At 50.7% G+C, this 17307-nt stretch overlaps 1 protein-coding gene across 3 annotated transcripts in view; it reads left to right on the top strand.

The window, feature by feature from the left end:
* Positions 1–3704: 3704 nt before the first annotated feature.
* GSE1 (Gse1 coiled-coil protein) overlaps positions 3705–17307 on the top strand; it is a 283784-nt gene continuing 270181 nt past the window's right edge. For all 3 annotated transcript variants that reach the window (XM_040410728.1, XM_040410726.1, XM_040410725.1), the window contains exon 1: positions 3705–5543. In XM_040410728.1, the coding sequence (XP_040266662.1) occupies positions 3816–5543 (1728 nt within the window). In that variant the 5' untranslated portion in view covers positions 3705–3815. The remainder of the gene's footprint in view (positions 5544–17307) is intronic.

Genomic DNA, 17307 nt, shown 5'->3' with positions numbered 1-17307 from the left:
CTGTGCCGGCTCCCACAGGTGCCCTTGATGAGGTGGTACATATAGCTGTGCCCCGCGCCCTTGATGAGGTGGCACCTATAGCTGTGCGGCATCCACAGGTGACCTTGATGAGGTGGTACATATAGCTGTGCCCCGCGCCCTTGATGAGGTGGTACATATAGCTGTGCCGGCTCCCACAGGTGCCCTTGATGAGGTGGCACCTATAGCTGTGCCGGCTCCCACAGGCGCCCTTGATGAGGTGGCACCTATAGCTGTGCCGGCTCCCACAGGTGCCCTTGATGAGGTGGTACATATAGCTGTGCGGGCTCCCACAGGTGACCTTGATGAGGTGGTACATATAGCTGTGCCGGCTCCCACAGGCGCCCTTGATGAGGTGGTACATATAGCTGTGCCGGCTCCCACAGGTGCCCTTGGTGAGGTGGTACATATAGCTGTGTCGGCTCCCACAGGTGCCCTTGATGAGGTGGTACATATAGCTGTGCGGACTCCCACAGGTGACCTTGATGAGGTGGTACATATAGCTGTGCGGGCTCCCACAGGCGGCCTTGATGAGGTGGTACATATAGCTGTGCCGGCTCCCACAGGTGCCCTTGGTGAGGTGGTACATATAGCTGTGCGGGCTCCCACAGGTTCCCTTGATGAGGTGGTACATATAGCTGTGCGGGCTCCCACAGGCGCCCTTGATGAGGTGGTACATATAGCTGTGCCGGCTCCCACAGGTTCCCTTGATGAGGTGGTACATATAGCTGTGCGGACTCCCACAGGCGCCCTTGATGAGGTGGTACCTATAGCTGTGCAGACTCCCACAGGCTCCCTTGATGAGGTGGCACCTATAGCTGTGCCGGCTCCCACAGGCGCCCTTGATGAGGTGGTACATATAGCTGTGCGGACTCCCACAGGTGACCTTGATGAGGTGGTACATATAGCTGTGTCGGCTCCCACAGGCGCCCTTGATGAGGTGGTACATATAGCTGTGCCGGCTCCCACAGGTGCCCTTGATGAGGTGGTACATATAGCTGTGCCCCGCGCCCTTGATGAGGTGGTACATATAGCTGTGCGGACTCCCACAGGCGCCCTTGATGAGGTGGCACCTATAGCTGTGCGGGCTCCCACAGGTGCCCTTGATGAGGTGGTACATATAGCTGTGCCGGCTCCCACAGGCGCCCTTGATGAGGTGGCACCTATAGCTGTGCGGGCTCCCACAGGCGCCCTTGATGAGGTGGTACATATAGCTGTGCCGGCTCCCACAGGCGCCCTTGATGAGGTGGCACCTATAGCTGTGCGGGCTCCCACAGGCGCCCTTGATGAGGTGGTACATATAGCTGTGCCGGCTCCCACAGGCGCCCTTGATGAGGTGGCACCTATAGCTGTGCCGGCTCCCACAGGCGCCCTTGATGAGGTGGTACATATAGCTGTGCGGGCTCCCACAGGCGCCCTTGATGAGGTGGTACATATAGCTGTGCGGACTCCCACAGGCACCCTTGATGAGGTGGTACATATAGCTGTGCGGACTCCCACAGGCACCCTTGATGAGGTGGTACATATAGCTGTGCGGACTCCCACAGGCGCCCTTGATGAGGTGGTACATATAGCTGTGCCGGCTCCCACAGGCGCCCTTGATGAGGTGGTACATATAGCTGTGCCGGCTCCCACAGGCGCCCTTGATGAGGTGGTACATATAGCTGTGCCGGCTCCCACAGGCACCCTTGATGAGGTGGCACCTATAGCTGTGCGGACTCCCACAGGCGCCCTTGATGAGGTGGTACATATAGCTGTGCCGGCTCCCACAGGCACCCTTGATGAGGTGGTACATATAGCTGTGCGGACTCCCACAGGTGCCCTTGATGAGGTGGTACATATAGCTGTGCGGACTCCCACAGGCACCCTTGATGAGGTGGCACCTATAGCTGTGCGGGCTCCCACAGGTGCCCTTGATGAGGTGGTACATATAGCTGTGCGGACTCCCACAGGTGCCCTTGATGAGGTGGTACATATAGCTGTGCCGGCTCCCACAGGCGCCCTTGATGAGGTGGTACCTATAGCTGTGCGGGCTCCCACAGGTGCCCTTGATGAGGTGGTACATATAGCTGTGCGGACTCCCACAGGTGCCCTTGATGAGGTGGTACATATAGCTGTGCCGGCTCCCACAGGCGCCCTTGATGAGGTGGTACCTATAGCTGTGCCGGCTCCCACAGGCGCCCTTGATGAGGTGGTACCTATAGCTGTGCAGGCTCCCACAGGCGCCCTTGATGAGGTGGTACATATAGCTGTGCCGGCTCCCACAGGTGCCCTTGATGAGGTGGTACATATAGCTGTGCCGGCTCCCACAGGCGCCCTTGATGAGGTGGTACATATAGCTGTGCCGGCTCCCACAGGTGCCCTTGATGAGGTGGCACCTATAGCTGTGCGGGCTCCCACAGGTGTCCTTGATGAGGTGGTACATATAGCTGTGCCGGCTCCCACAGGCGCCCTTGATGAGGTGGTACATATAGCTGTGCCGGCTCCCACAGGCGCCCTTGATGAGGTGGTACATATAGCTGTGCCCCGCGCCCTTAATGAGGTGGTACATATAGCTGTGCCGGCTCCCACAGGTTCCCTTGATGAGGTGGTACATATAGCTGTGCCGGCTCCCACAGGCGCCCTTGATGAGGTGGTACATATAGCTGTGCCGGCTCCCACAGGCGCCCTTGATGAGGTGGTACATATAGCTGTGCGGGCTCCCACAGGCGCCCTTGATGAGGTGGTACATATAGCTGTGCCGGCTCCCACAGGTTCCCTTGATGAGGTGGCACCTATAGCTGTGCCGGCTCCTCCTCTCATTGGTTGCTGGAGGTAACAGGGAGCAGCCCACTATATGCGCAGGGTCTGCTCTCCTGAATGTAGATGCCCAGGGGCATAGGTAGGTTTAGAGTAGGACCTGCCTGACTACCTTGGCGCTGGTAGGTGGGCACAGATGTGTTTTGATCAGACTATTGGCTGAGAGTCTCCGATATTAGATCAGAGGCCGAGGCCATATATAATGTTTACATCTATAGGGCATTATTTTCTGTGATTTTCTTTATAACTGTAGCCGTGCTCGTCTGCATCTTCAGTTATTACATCGTGCAGGATGGTTTGTATCTTTTTCGGGGATTTTTGGCGGTATAATCTACCACCATCTGGTATTGTCGGCCCTGTCTCCATCAGGGGCCACTTTTAGTACTTTTTCCAGGGCCACTTTCGGTTCCCAGTCCGCCCCTGGATTAGGGTCACCAATCAGAATGTTTCTTTTTTTCTTGACAACTTATCCCCCCCCAAAAAAATGGGACAGCCGACATTTCTTACGGACAAATTGTTAATCCGTAATGAACGATGAGGACGAGACGCGACACCTGTCCACAGCTCGGTACACGGGAAATGAGTCGTTACCAGCATCGTCCGAGCTGTAAAATGACGATAATCACCAAAATAATCGCCAAGAACCGCCAGCCTCAAAAACATCGCGGACACAGGGGGCTGTTTTTATGGACTGTCCAGAAATTTGAGGGGAGTTGAGGACCCTGCTCTGGGTCCAGGATTTATTACATGGGACTGCAGGCTGCAGTGGCCGGCACGGCAGGGGTTACAGGGGCTGCTGCTGCGGCCCTCGCCCCCTCCCTGCGCCCGGCCATGTGCTCTGCCAGGGGGCGGGGCCGGGGGCGGATCCTCCGTCCGGGCTCACAACTCCGGGAGCAGCGACCGTCAGGAGCCCCAGTGGGGGCGGGTCCTCAGTGCACAACACCCGCACAAACTTTCCCCGAACTCCAGGGAGATGCCCCGGGCTGCACGGCGGGCACATGACTGACGCCCCGAGGTCCCGCAAGCAGCGGCTGATGGCAGCTGTGGAGGAGGAGGCGGCGGCGCCTGGAGCGGGTGACGGGGTCTTGTACTGCTTCATCTGCGGGGGAGGGGTGCCCCGGGGGCGGGAGGTCCGGCTGCCAGTCCGGTGCCCGGCCCGGGAGGGTTGCGCCTTCTTCCCCTTCTTGCAGCAGCAGGAGCCGGCGCCCGGGGCGGAGCCGCTGAGTCCCGGGGGCAGCGCCCGGGTGTGCGCCGTGTGTCAGCGCTTCCTCGGGGCGCAGTGGGACGCGTTCGAGCGCAGCCGGACGCCGCTGGAGAAGCGCATGTACTGGCTGAAGAGGCCCTACCAGTGCGGGGGGGACGGGGCCCGGGCGCACCCCCGAGACTGGAACCCCAACTACGACTCCGAGCTCTCCGACCTGTCCGACAACCCGCTGAGTGACCCGGAGGAGGGCGCCGAGCCGCCCAGGAGGGCACCTCCACACAGCGCCCCCTGCGGGGCGTCCCCTCCTGACAGAGCCCTGCAGGGGGCGGAGACCGAGAACGGACACCCGGGGGGGAGCTGCTACATCTGCGGGGCCCCAGGGCCCGGGCACCTCCTGCACGTGCAGAAGCAGGAGCACAACCCCCAGGCGCCCTTCTTCCCCTTCCTGTGGCTGCACAGCCCTCCGCCCGGTGCCAGCCCCATCACCCCTGGGGGCAGTGCCCGGGCCTGTGACAGCTGCTTCTCCTCCCTCATGCAGCAGTGGCACAGCTTTGACATGGCCAATGTGCCCGTCCTACAGCGCCTCTATGTGGTGCCCCTCACTGCCAGCCCCGGGCCAGAAAAGGGCACCCCACCCCGACTCAGTGACACTCACCCCAAGGGTCCAGGGCTGTGCCACCTGTGCGGAGAGGACTGCGCCAACCAAGGTAGACTGGTGCGCTCTAGGATCAGTAACGGCAACGCCAAGTCCACCATGCACTTCCCCTTCATCACCCAGCTGCCATGCCCACCGGGGTCCAGAGGGCTGAGCCATCAGGGTGAGGCGCAGAGCTGCAGGAAGTGCTATGGGGTGCTGGAGGACATCTGGGCCATTTACAGGGCATCTCAGAGCGAGGAGCTCATCACTTCAGTCCAGAGTTTCCTGAGCCGGTACCACCAGGTCTTCAGCTCCACCGATGCCAGTCCGCCAGGTAGCACCCCCACCAGGAGGGCAGGGGTGCGTTGTGCCCCTTCTGTCTGCTACGTGTGTGGGGCTGAGCTGGCTCCAGGATGTGAATACCAACTCAGCATCAACCCCCCCAACAAGTTCGCCAACAAGGAGCCCTTCTTCCCCTTCCTCACCGTTTACCCCCCTGCGCCCAGGGCCCGGCCTGCCGACTCCACCGGCCTGGTGTCCACCTGCGGCCTCTGCTACCACGACCTCCTGGGTCAGTGGTTCCAGCACGAGATGAAGACCCAGCACCCCAGCAGCCCGTGGTCCCGGCAGTACCAGGTGGAGTCCTTTGTGTGTTTCTTCTGTAGGCAGGAGAAGCGGCGCCTGTTGGGGCTGAGGAGCGTTCAGTTGGCCCGCTTGCCCATCTTCCTGCTGGCACGTCGTACGCCCTACAGCCTCTTCGTGGATGATGGAAAACACTTACTCGTTGGAGCTTGTACAGAATGTAAACCCCTGGCACTGATGGGCACCAACGTGGTGGCACACAGCGGAGCATCAACAACCTCTTCACCGGCCACCAGCCAAACCGTAAGTAGTCCTCGACCACTTGACGTCCAATGCCAGGACTCTGCCAGTCTGTATAGTGTATGCCATGTATTGGTTCCTGGGCAATGTCCCCTCCGTGGTGATCACTGAGAAGTGAAGGAGACACTGGCGGGAAAAATCAAGACTGGCGCTGACGAAAAGTGGTGCAGACGCCTGAGCAGCCAATCAGGGCCTCGAACATGAAGGCCGCGCGCCGTAGGCTGCTCTGGCCAACTGCGCCACTTTTCCAGTTTTGACACATCTCCCATCTTATCATTTTCAAGATCTCTGCTTACTTTTGGTGATCAGCTGTTAGAGGCGGCCGCGCACTCCTCGCAGCTTACCAAGCACAGCGCCGTACGTTGTATAGCGGATGTGCTTGGTATCTCATTCACTTGAAAGCGTCCGAGCTGAGCCGAGGCCTTTTGACCGGTGAACATGACGTCACCACCCTGGGGCAAGATGGCCCCACCAGTCACTGGAGCGCCGCAGCCTCCTCAGCTGATTGTCGGGGGTGTCAGGTGTCGGACTCCCACCGATCCGATACTGATGACCTGTCCTGAGGACTGTCATCGGTATAAAACACTTGGAACTGAACCCGATTTCAGGAAATGTTCTTCACAGCACAAATTAATTTATGTAGTTATTACCCGAAGTCTCGCGATAACGTCGGCTCATCGGAGCCAATACATTCTAATACTGCACAGAGCTCCTGCACCGTACAGTATTGGAACAAGGTTTTATGCGAATCAACTTCGGATGTTTCATCCGAAGTCGATTCGCTCATCCCTACTTATAATACTTCTCACAGCTGAGGGTTTGTTACAATGTATTCAGTCCAGACATTCCTCTCAGAGCCAATCACATCAGCAGCACAAATCTCTCCAGTGTCCTGATAGTTTGTTACAATGTATCAGTCTGGAGTCCAGCCTGTTTAGCTCACAGAGTATTGTCTGGACTGGATACAATGTAACAAACCCCCAGGTGTGTTAAGACTATGCTCATTTCCATCAAATCTTCAGTTTTTCTGCTTCGGCATTTGAGGAGAGGAATTAACATAACAGAGTGGTGGATCTGTTCAATGACAGGCCGCAGCAGTGCCCAGTGGACGCCGTTGACTGGGTTCCCATAACTTTGATGAGAAGAATGGCGCATGGAGTTCAGCTATTTACCGAAGGAGGAACCATCTGTCAGAAATAGGTCAGGACAGGTTTTCATCCTCTTACTGTAAACAAACACGTTTTCTTTCACTGACAGCAAGCAGAAATCTTCAAAAAGTTGAGGAATTGATAAAGTGTAATCTACAGTTGCAGAACTTGTAATTATACAATGATTCATCAGATTGGACCAGCGCCTCATCTGGATTATTATAACACCCCCTTCTTCCCCAGGGCTAGGTTTGGGGTACGCATATCGCAGGCTCGTGGTTTGCACTGGAGCTGCTGATTGAGGCCTATGGGGGAAGCCTGTGTAAGAACATCCCTGTGATAGGCCCGGCGGGGGGCACGGATCAGGCTGTCTGGTGCCATTCTGTCCCGAGGCCACGCACGGCCTTAATTATTTAATGAGCGTCTTGGCCGACTCCACAGCGGGGCTGACACCTGGGAGGACCAGGTCACTTATAAGATGTGTGATTTTATAGTTGTTCCACTTTAGTGAAATATTTTGGGGTGCAGTAATGGGTGTGACCCTCACAGAATTCTACGATATATAACAGTACAGTATATGAGACGCACAGGCGTGTCATTGCGCAGACTCAGTGATACAAGCTTCACGCCATTAGTCTCAAAATCTCATCATGTTCACGATCTCTGCTTGCTGTCAGGGAATCTGTACATCCTTTGTTACATCTAGAGTCATAAAAAAATATATATATATCCTGTCCTGACCTAATCCTTTTTACAGCTTAGGGTTTGTCGGAGTACAATTGTAACAAACCCTCAGCTGTAAGAAGCAGACCTTTGGTATGTCAAATCCGCTTGAGTCAATTGGATGATTGGCTTATAATGTCTTGCAGCACAACGTCACAGTGTGAACAGTGCCTTGGCTCTGTAACATGTGAAAGAGAAAAAAAAAAAAATTATATTCTATATTACACACAACTAGATTTACGCCACAACTGTTTAGAAAAGTCTTGTTTTGCAGCAAAATTTGTGACTTTTGTCGTCAATTTTAGAAGTGGCACCAAAATTAATAACTTTGATGCATTGTACACCGCCGCCGAGCTTTCCTGTTAACTCTGGCGTTAGAAACGTTCCCCTTAGGCCTCATGCACACAACCGTTTTATTCTGTGTCCGTTGTTCCGTTCTTCATGATTTTCTGCGGACCCATTGACTTTCAATGGGTCCGTTGAAAACTCGGCTAATGCACAGTTTGTCATCCGCGTCCGTGATCCATGGTTCCAGTCCGTCCAAAAAATATAACCTGTCCTATTATTTTCGCGGAAAACAGTTCGCAGACCCATTAAAGTCAATGGGACCGCTAAAAAACATGGAGGCACACAAGATTGTCATCCGCGTCTGTTTTTTTTCCTATCATTTGCATGGCAAACCTGTCTTAGATTTTTTTTTTTGACTTTCCTTTATGTCTGGTGATCCTCCAAAAATAAAGGAAGACACACGGAAACGGATCATGGAACCCCATTTTGCGGAACGGAACACAACAACGGTCGTGTGCATGAGGCCTTAGTAATTCTTGTAGAAAGGTCCAGAACTTCCCTTCTAGGATCCACCGTCCCACATTCTCCACACATGTTAAAGTGGCACAGAGACACGGTCCCGGAGGGGCGAGTGGCCTGGTAGCCATGGTAACAGGCTCGTTTGTTGCTCAGCTGACACTCCTCAGGATATGCATGTTTTAAACTAAAGGGGGCGTGTAGAGATAAGCGGCTCATTCTGCCGCCATCACCAGTCACATGAGTTGTTTACTGAGACATTGGGACAGATTTCTCCATGCATTAATATCAGTGATGTTCAAGCCCAGCGCCACGTACATGAAGCCCCTGTGCCACTTATTCCAACACATGCAAATGTTTTAGAAGGGTCGTGTGTGGCTCATTTATCAACTTTTTCTGTCATTTTTCTACTTTTATGTAAAGTCTCTTTCATTAACACACCAGTATTAATACGTCCTCCATTACAGGCCTCATTTATCAAAGATGTCTGAAGGGGAATTCCTTCCAGACCAACCAATCAGAGCGCAGCTTTTATCTCAACTTGCTCTAGAAAGATGAAAGCTGCGCTGTGATTGGTTGCTATGGCAACACAGAAGGTTTTCCTGTCAGACACATAACTGAAGGCCCATTACAAGCAGTTTTCCAGAAATTAGAAAAAAAACTCGGAATCTTTTGCCAACTGAAAAATAATAGATGTAGTTATCTCAGGTCCCTTGTTTTTACCACGGAGGAGATGCAGCACTCTTTCTTGATTTTGTAAGGCATCTTAAGGGACAAGGCCAAAAATGAGGCCTTAAGTTTAAGGGGCCTACAAAAAAAAAACAAGAAAAAGCTCTGCATCTCCTCCATGCTGAAAACAATGGACCTGAGATAGATGTCGCTATCATTTTTAGTAGGGAAAAGATTCAGAATTTTCTAATTTCCAGAAAACCACATGTAATGGGCCTTCTTTTGTGTGTCTGGCAGGAAATCCTTCTGCGTTGCCCGTAGCAACCAATCAGAGCACAGCTTTCATCTTTCCAGAGCACGTTGAGAAATGAAAGCTGTGCTCTGATTGGCTGCAATGTGCAACATTCAGCCTAGTAATTTGGGTCCTGATATTGGCCCTCCTTTTACCCGCTTCTCCAATTAGGAGGCATTTTGGACGCCTCTGTGCCACATAAGGCTGAGTTTACACATTACAGTATTGTGATACGCAGGTGACTACTTAATGGCAAAACTAAATGCCTTTGCCACAGTTTTGTCAGGTAAAACATGAGGAAAATGGCAGCCAAAAACACATTTTGCCAAAATCACACGTATTTGCCATGGTTTTTGGTCCTGCTTAAGGCTTGGTTCACACGTCGCAGCCATGTAGCTCCCGCTGTGCGGTTTTTGCTGTGCTTTTCTGAAAATATGGCCATAGTGTGTAAACCTAGCCTCAGGGTATCTGGTGATTAAATAAGATTTGGGGAGCTGCAGGGCGAAATGTACAGGGGTTCTTCCCGAAGTGGACCAGACTTTCTTCTGTTCACACTTTGCGGTCATATTGCAGTTTTTACTGTAACTGTAATACGCAGTGGAATTGCCACCATTAAGCAAAAATTGAGGTGAAAACCACAGCGTGTGAATACAGGCTGAGGAATCACTGCGGCGGGCTTAGAGGATTGTTCGAGGACAGTCCAGGACATGGCGCCACAACTTGCGGACTGTTGTAGGAATCCCCCCTCTTCCCGTCCTCTGCCAGTGACAGCGTGATGTAACCCGACCGTGCCGAGGCTCCACATTACAGGGACCGTGCCAGATGTGCACAGGGTTCCCAGCTGCTCAGCGTAGAATGTGGGATTTCCCTGACGATCCGTAGAACGCAGAGGAGCCGGGGCGCGACGCCTCCAAAATCTTATTATAGAATAGGAAAAAAACAACCCTAAACCTCCCTCCTGACCATGCAGCTGCTGGAAAGATGAGATGGGCCAAATCGCACCATTTGCCGCCACTGGGAATCAATCATAAACGGGGGGAAAAAACCCCATCTATTCATCTGTTTTCCTGACCGTTAACCCCGCACATGCAATTCCCCCGTTTATGGTAAAATATCAAGTGTAATCACTCTTCGCTATAATTAAAAATTTTGCAGTTGTCTAAAAAAAAAAAAAAAGTTTTGATTCCTCACTATTTGCAAGATCTCTGCTTGCTGTCGGAGCATTTATATCATACAGACACAAATGCTCCCTCCTGCCTTATGGGCTTATTCACACATCGTCGTATCGCTGTTTTTTTTTTTTTTGCCACACTGTTTTAAAATGCACGTTTTTTTTTTTTTTTGCTGGAATTTAGTCAGCTTTCACTTGTTTTTTTGTCCGTTTTGCGGACAAGTATAGGACATTTCTGCAGGGGTAATTAAAAAAAATATGGCGGCATGCACTTTTCCAGTACCCACGTTTTGCGAATCTGCGATTTGCAGGCCATAAAACATTTAGCCGTGTGCATGAACCCTAAGACACACTGAGGAGCATTTTCCAGGGGTTCACCACTATCGTGGCATAAAAAAAAAGTCAAATTATAAAAGTGGGTGGGACTTAGTGGGAGGGGCGGGGCCTGACACGTCAGTGTTACATGGACAGCACACGTCCCCATTCAGCATGGATGCATGCTCTATTTTGTTTGTGTTCACGTATCTATCACGCCCATTATAGTCTATGGGTCCTTGAAAACCATGGATGCCATCCGTGTTTCATGGATCATTAGGAGATGCAATGTCAGTAACACACGGACAGCAAAAAACGGATGCACGGATCCATCACGGACCTCTTCATGGAGGCAACCTGGACCACCTTTTCACGGATTTAAGCACGGACATGGACGTGTAAATGAGGCTTTACACCAGAAACCGGCGTAGATGATAGTTCAAATCTATTCCGTGGAATGTACTAAATATAGGGCACATGCATTTTTTGGATTCACTTCATTGGGTCCACAAAACATGTGGACAGCACTCAGTGTGGTGTCCGCATCTGTATGTCCATTCCGTGGCCCCTCAAAATTATAGAACTTGTCCCATTCTTTTCTGCATTACGGACGAGGATTGGACTGTTCAATTAGGGGCTGAGCGTTCCATTCCTCAAAATGGGGAAGGCACACAGCCGGTATCCGTGTTTTGTGGACCATATGAGCCCTTATCGAGAGACTTGTGACTCTCCCTAAAAAATGCTGCCTATGGCAAAAAAAATAAATAAATAAATGATTGAAACGCTTAGTCTGGTGTCCCCCCCCCCCCCACTAGACATATTTTGTATTCATGTGTATAAGGACCCTTATGGCCCCTACACACTTATTTCTTTACTGTTTTTTGACCATTAAACAGAAAACAAAAAAATGCCAAACTGCTAATTTTTTTCTCTAGTAGCTTTTCCAACAAATGTGAGAATATTGGGTTTTATTGCCCTATAGAGGATGAGGAAAGAAAACCAAACAAACAACCACACATCACTTCGATGTGCTGCATTAAAAAAAATATATAAATAAAGTCAAATATACAAAAAGGACCAAATGAAAAATAAAGACGCACACGTGTCCTGCACTTCATATTTCCCATAGACTATCAGCTAACATCTGCAGCTGAAAAAAAAAAAGCAGCTGCAAAACAAAATGCCACAAAAGATACCAGCGTGCTGACAACCACCAAAAAAACACCTGCACGTGAAGCCAGCAATATGCAGAAATTGTGGCCAAAGCCCAACAAAGCCGAAAAGTGGGAATAAGCGGGTGCCCAACTAATCAGACACTTATGCCATGTTATGTGAATACCCCTCTAACTTGGCGTCGTATACTTTTTTCACGGTTATGCACTATGACGATTAAGTCAAAATTGATGCAGGAAACCGTAACATATGAAGGAGGCTGTGCTGCATTTTTGGTGCAGCAAAAAACAAACATATGGTTTTTCTACAACTTACCTTTGTTTATGTTGTGTTTTCTTCCAGCAAAGCATACAGCAGCCTTCAATCTCCTTTTACTGTGAGTTTCCTTTTGCTGGGCCAAGATGCGACTTCTTAAATTGTCCTATGTCTCCATTTTTACACTGCCCCGCCACTTTTCAGAAATTTTTCTTCATTTACACCAGTTTTCCGATGCAAATTAGGCCGGAAATCTACAGAAGCTCAGATCTGACACAAGTTTCTGTTTAGGAGCAAAGACTGCTGGAAGATGCACCTAATTTAGGATGAGGCTTGTCATAAGTTGGGTGCATCCTCCAGCAGTGCAGGGGCGGAAAGCACCGGCCTTGATAAATCTCCCCCCTAAATGTCAGCTTACAAAGCCTGTGATGAATGAGCAGAGGCCTAGAAGTTGTGAATCACATGAACCTGTAATTAATTAGTGCATGGCTTCCACCTGGAGAAGCCGCATTCACACAGTGCAGTCAGGTCATTTTTTTGCTACCCAAAATTCTGCGTTTTTTCCATGCAAAAACGCAAGTTGGCCACTTGTGAATGCACACTGGCTGCACACATTGCAGTTCCATTGGGGTGTATTTACAGGAGTCTCTTTAGTTTTTTGCAAAAACTGTAAAAAAAATATAAGTTTTGTAAAAAAAATAAATACAGAAATTGAGGCAAGAACCGCAGCTTGGAAAAAAACCATGACAGCCCAGGAATCGGCAGCCTCCGGCTCTCCAGCTGTTTTGAAACTACAAGTCCCAGAATCTCCTTTCATTTCTATGGGAGTTACAAGAACAGCTGAGTAAGTGTGCATGCTGGGAGTTGTAGTTTCACTGCAGCTGGAATGCCGGAGATTGCTGATCCCTGACATAGAATGTACATTTCCACCATCAAAACAGCTCGGATAGACATCACAAGCGGAGGAGTCCCAGGGGGGGCGCACCAGGTTGTAAGCTCTCATTTCCCAGTATAACGTCCATTAGATGATAGGAGTGTTATATGTTCGCTATATTCCGGACGCAGCGTTTGTTGGAGAAATATTTCTGCCATGTGTTATCCTTTAAATGCCAAAATGTACTGGAGGGCACCGCCGAGAATACACTGTCATCCCATCTGCAGGCGGGTGGTATTTTGTTCTCTCTCCAAACTGGGAAAGAATCCAACCCAGCTGTCACTTTGACCTCATCCTTAGAATAGAGTGGCATGTGGCAGGGGGAAGCTGCCGGATGCTGACCCGCAACAGGAGATCAAGGAGAGGCTGGGTATCACCCGCTGGAGGGTGGGTACTGCCTGGTTGACTCTGGGCAGATTGAGTTATGGCAGAGATAATTGCAGGACCGGATGCCTCCTGTTGCTCTCTGTTATCTGCTTGCTGTTGATTTGGTGCAAGGCTTGCTGCAGTGGCCTTAGGCTACTTTCACACTTGCGGCAGAGGATTTCGGCAGGCAGTTCTGTCGCCGGAACTGCCCGCCGGATCCGGCAATACGGACGCAAACTGGCATTTGTCAGACGGATCAGGATCCTGATCCATATGACAAATGCATTTAAATGCCAGATCCGTCTCTCCGGTGTCATCCGGAAAAACGAATCCGGCATTTATTTATTTCGGTCTGAGCATGCGCAGACGGCAATGCCGGATCTGTTTTACCGGAGCACTCGGGCCGGATCCGGCATTAATGCATTTCAATGGGAAAGTGTTCCGGCAAGTGTTCCAGAATTTTGGACAGAGATAATAACGTAGCATCCTGCGGTATTATCTCCGCCCTGAACAGTCAAAAAAACTGAACTGAAGACGTCCTGATGCATCCTGTACAGATCGCTCTCCATTCAGAATGCATGGGGATTTGCCTGATCGGTTCTTTTCCGGTATTGAGCCCCAGGACGGAACTCTGTGCCGGAAAAGAAAAACGCTAGTGTGAAAGTAGCCTTAATTACTGAGCAGGAAGTTTGGTGTGCACAGGAAAGTGTCTTCCCCCTCCCCCCAGCTGCAGGTAACTTTCTGTGAATAGGACCTGTGTTGGAAGGTACTGAGGTGCACATGGCATAGGAAGATCCTGTATTCATCATCATAAGGTATCCTTAAAGGGGAGCTCCAGAGTTACCACCTCTGATGTTGTGCACTCCGCGGTGATGCTTTGCCAGAGATCCACAGGTGTCAGCCACATTTGTTGGAAGTGCTGGGAACAGATATGGCTTACTGCCATGCTTCCGGGTGGAGTGCTAGTGCAGGATGGTCACTGCTCACCCCAAGGGATTACTAGGCTCATGCACACCAGCGTCTGTTCCCCATGCCGGTATTGCGGACCGCAGACAGCGGGTGTGCAATCTGTATCAGGGATGCGATTCTCAATATATAGAGTGGAGGCATGGATCGGAAGCACTTCCGGGGGATTTCAGTCTGTGCCTCCTCACCACAAAATAATAGAAAATGTCCTATTTTTTTTTTGCAATTCGGACAATCTCTTACAGATTGCGGATCAATTCAAGTCACGAATGATGTGCACATGGACGGTGCCCGTGCATTACAGACTGTGACATGAAACACAAATGCTCGTGTGCATGAGCCCTAACTGGTTATTTCCTTGTGGTAATGGTGGGGGTAGTGGCAGCAGGTGTAGTCCTGGCTGTGTTTACTGATACAATGTAGCCATATATCTGTCTATGTATCATTGCCCCCCTGTAATACTGGGAGCCTCATAGGATCCAGGTTGATGGGTGTTGTGTAGTGTTTGTTTCAAGGTTCAGGTTCTCTAAGAATTCCGTTATCCTCCATGGTAGCGGAATCCATAACAGAATTCTTAAAGAACCCGAACCTTGTACGTAGAACTTGAAACACAAGTTCGCTCATCCCACCAAGTGGCATGACCCGTGACAGCGCTCAGCTGTGAGTCTCGATGCGTCGGCTCCCATCTGTTCTGCAGCTACAAAATCTTCATCCATTTCTGACCATAACCCTAAAAAATAGTCCGCTGGATCGGCCTTCCTAGAAGAAAGGGCGACTATGTATCAGTCTAGAGCAGGGATGCCCAACCTGCCCCTCTCCAGCTGTTGCAAAACTACAACTCCCATCATGCCCTGCTGTAGGCTGATAACTGTAGGCTGTCTGGGCATGCTGGGAGTTGTAGTTTTGCAACAGCTGGAGGGCACAGGTTGGGCATCCCTGCTCTAGACTGATACATTGTAGCACACTTCTCAGGAGCAGTGTGTAGATTGTGCCAATTGGCGAGCAACTGTGCAACAAAATATTGTCACACAAGCGTTTAAAAAGTTGCAAAACGGAGTCTTACAACTTAGTTTATGCCAAAAACTGTCATAGCACCCCATTGTTTCCTTTAATTGACAGCAAGAAGAGATCTTGAAAACAGTGGAGCTTCATTTACATAAAACCCAGATTTCTTCTTTTAGCCGGGGCTCCATGGCAGATTAACGCATCATTATTTTTGTATGCTAGACTGCAGTTTATGGGACTTCGCTGATGTGTGGGGGTGTATGTACCCAAGGTGCCTCATGTGACCCCCCCCCCCCCTTCCCCAAATAGGGTAACGCCATCGCGGCTCATCATATTGCACTTAAGCACAGCTCGGTGACTTGTACCTGGCTTCTTATTTGCAGGGAAAGGGTTAATCTGGAGAGACTGTCTGCTATGGCGGGGGTCTTGGGGGGTCCACATAGGTGGGATTTTCCTGCACGGCTTTTCCCATCCTGCCTGCCATACTCAGAGGTGATTGTGAAATATGGCTGGGGATGGGGACAAGGAAACAAACGGGTCCTTGAGGCCGGATTTCAGGGGAACAGATCGGTCCATTCATGGGTTGAGTCGCTATCTTGCTGTGGGTGATGTCATTGTCCCGGACTCTTACCCCGCTTTCCTGCACAGAGAGTCTTTGTGATGACGCAGGGATGAGCCACAAGATGACACAGTCCCATACACCGGCTGATACATTTTACCTGCACTGATACATTGTAACAAGAGAGATTTGTGCTGCTGGTGTGCTTAGCTCAGAGGATTGTCTGGACTAATATTTAGTAACAAACCCTCAGCTGTGAAGACTTACTACATGGGTCTGCCTATAAAACATGACAGCTGTGAGACCCTTAGTAGCAGTCACTTCCCCTCTGTAGTGATACAAGTGTTGGATGTATTCAGGATTCTGGAAAGCTGGGTGCTGGCCCCTGTAGGAGTCCTAACGGCAGCCGTATGCCACCCAGATTTCTCAGAAATGGCAGCAAGGAATGTCCCATGCCTCCGATCATGCCCTTTACTCCCCAGTTTCAGAGGGCGACCCATTGTCCCGACTTTCCTGTTCCTCTGTAATCTGCTTCCTCCTTGGCTGCACGTGGCTTCCTCAGAAGTGAGTGCTGCTGTGAGGGGAGTCTTCACGCCGCATTCTTCTTGTGCTGACTCACCACCGCCGTCACTTAATGGGTTAACTCCACCGTTTTTGGAATACGGTGACTCAGTTACCGGCAACGTGAGGAGAATTTCTCCACGTCATGTGTATACCCGCGTCTGAGCCGGGCCCCGTGTGCGTCACATCTGTCTGACCCACCGTGCACCAGCAGACTAGTGAGTGCAGCTCTGGAGGATAATACAGGATGTAACTCAGGATCAGTAATGTATGTACACAGTGACTGCACCAGCAGAATAGTGAGTGCAGCTCTGGAGTATAATACAGGATGTAACTCAGGATCAGTACAGGATAAGTAATGTATGTACACAGTGACTGCACCAGCAGAATAGTGAGTGCAGCTCTGGGGTATAATACAGGATGTAACTCAGGATCAGTACAGGATAAGTAATGTATGTACACAGTGACTGCACCAGCAGAATAGTGAGTGCAGCTCTGGGGTATAATACAGGATAAGTAATGTATGTACACAGTGACTCCACCAGTAGCATAGTGAGTGCAGCTCTGGAGTACAATACAGGATGTAACTCAGGGTCAGTACAGGATAAGTAATGTATGTACACAGTGACTCCACCAGCAGAATAGTGAGTGCAGCTCTGGAGTACAATACAGGATGTAACTCAGGATCAGTACAGGATAAGTAATGTATGTACACAGTGACTGCACCAGCAGAATAGTGAGTGCAGCTCTGGGGTATAATACAGGATGTAACTCAGGGTCAGTACAGGATAAGTAATGTATGTACACAGTGACTGCACCAGCAGAA

This window comes from Bufo bufo, chromosome 10 (assembly GCF_905171765.1).
Source record: "Bufo bufo chromosome 10, aBufBuf1.1, whole genome shotgun sequence".
Lineage (NCBI taxonomy): Eukaryota > Metazoa > Chordata > Amphibia > Anura > Bufonidae > Bufo > Bufo bufo.
The sequence above is the reverse complement of the archived record's forward strand: the minus strand, read 5'-3'. Positions and strand labels throughout refer to the sequence as shown.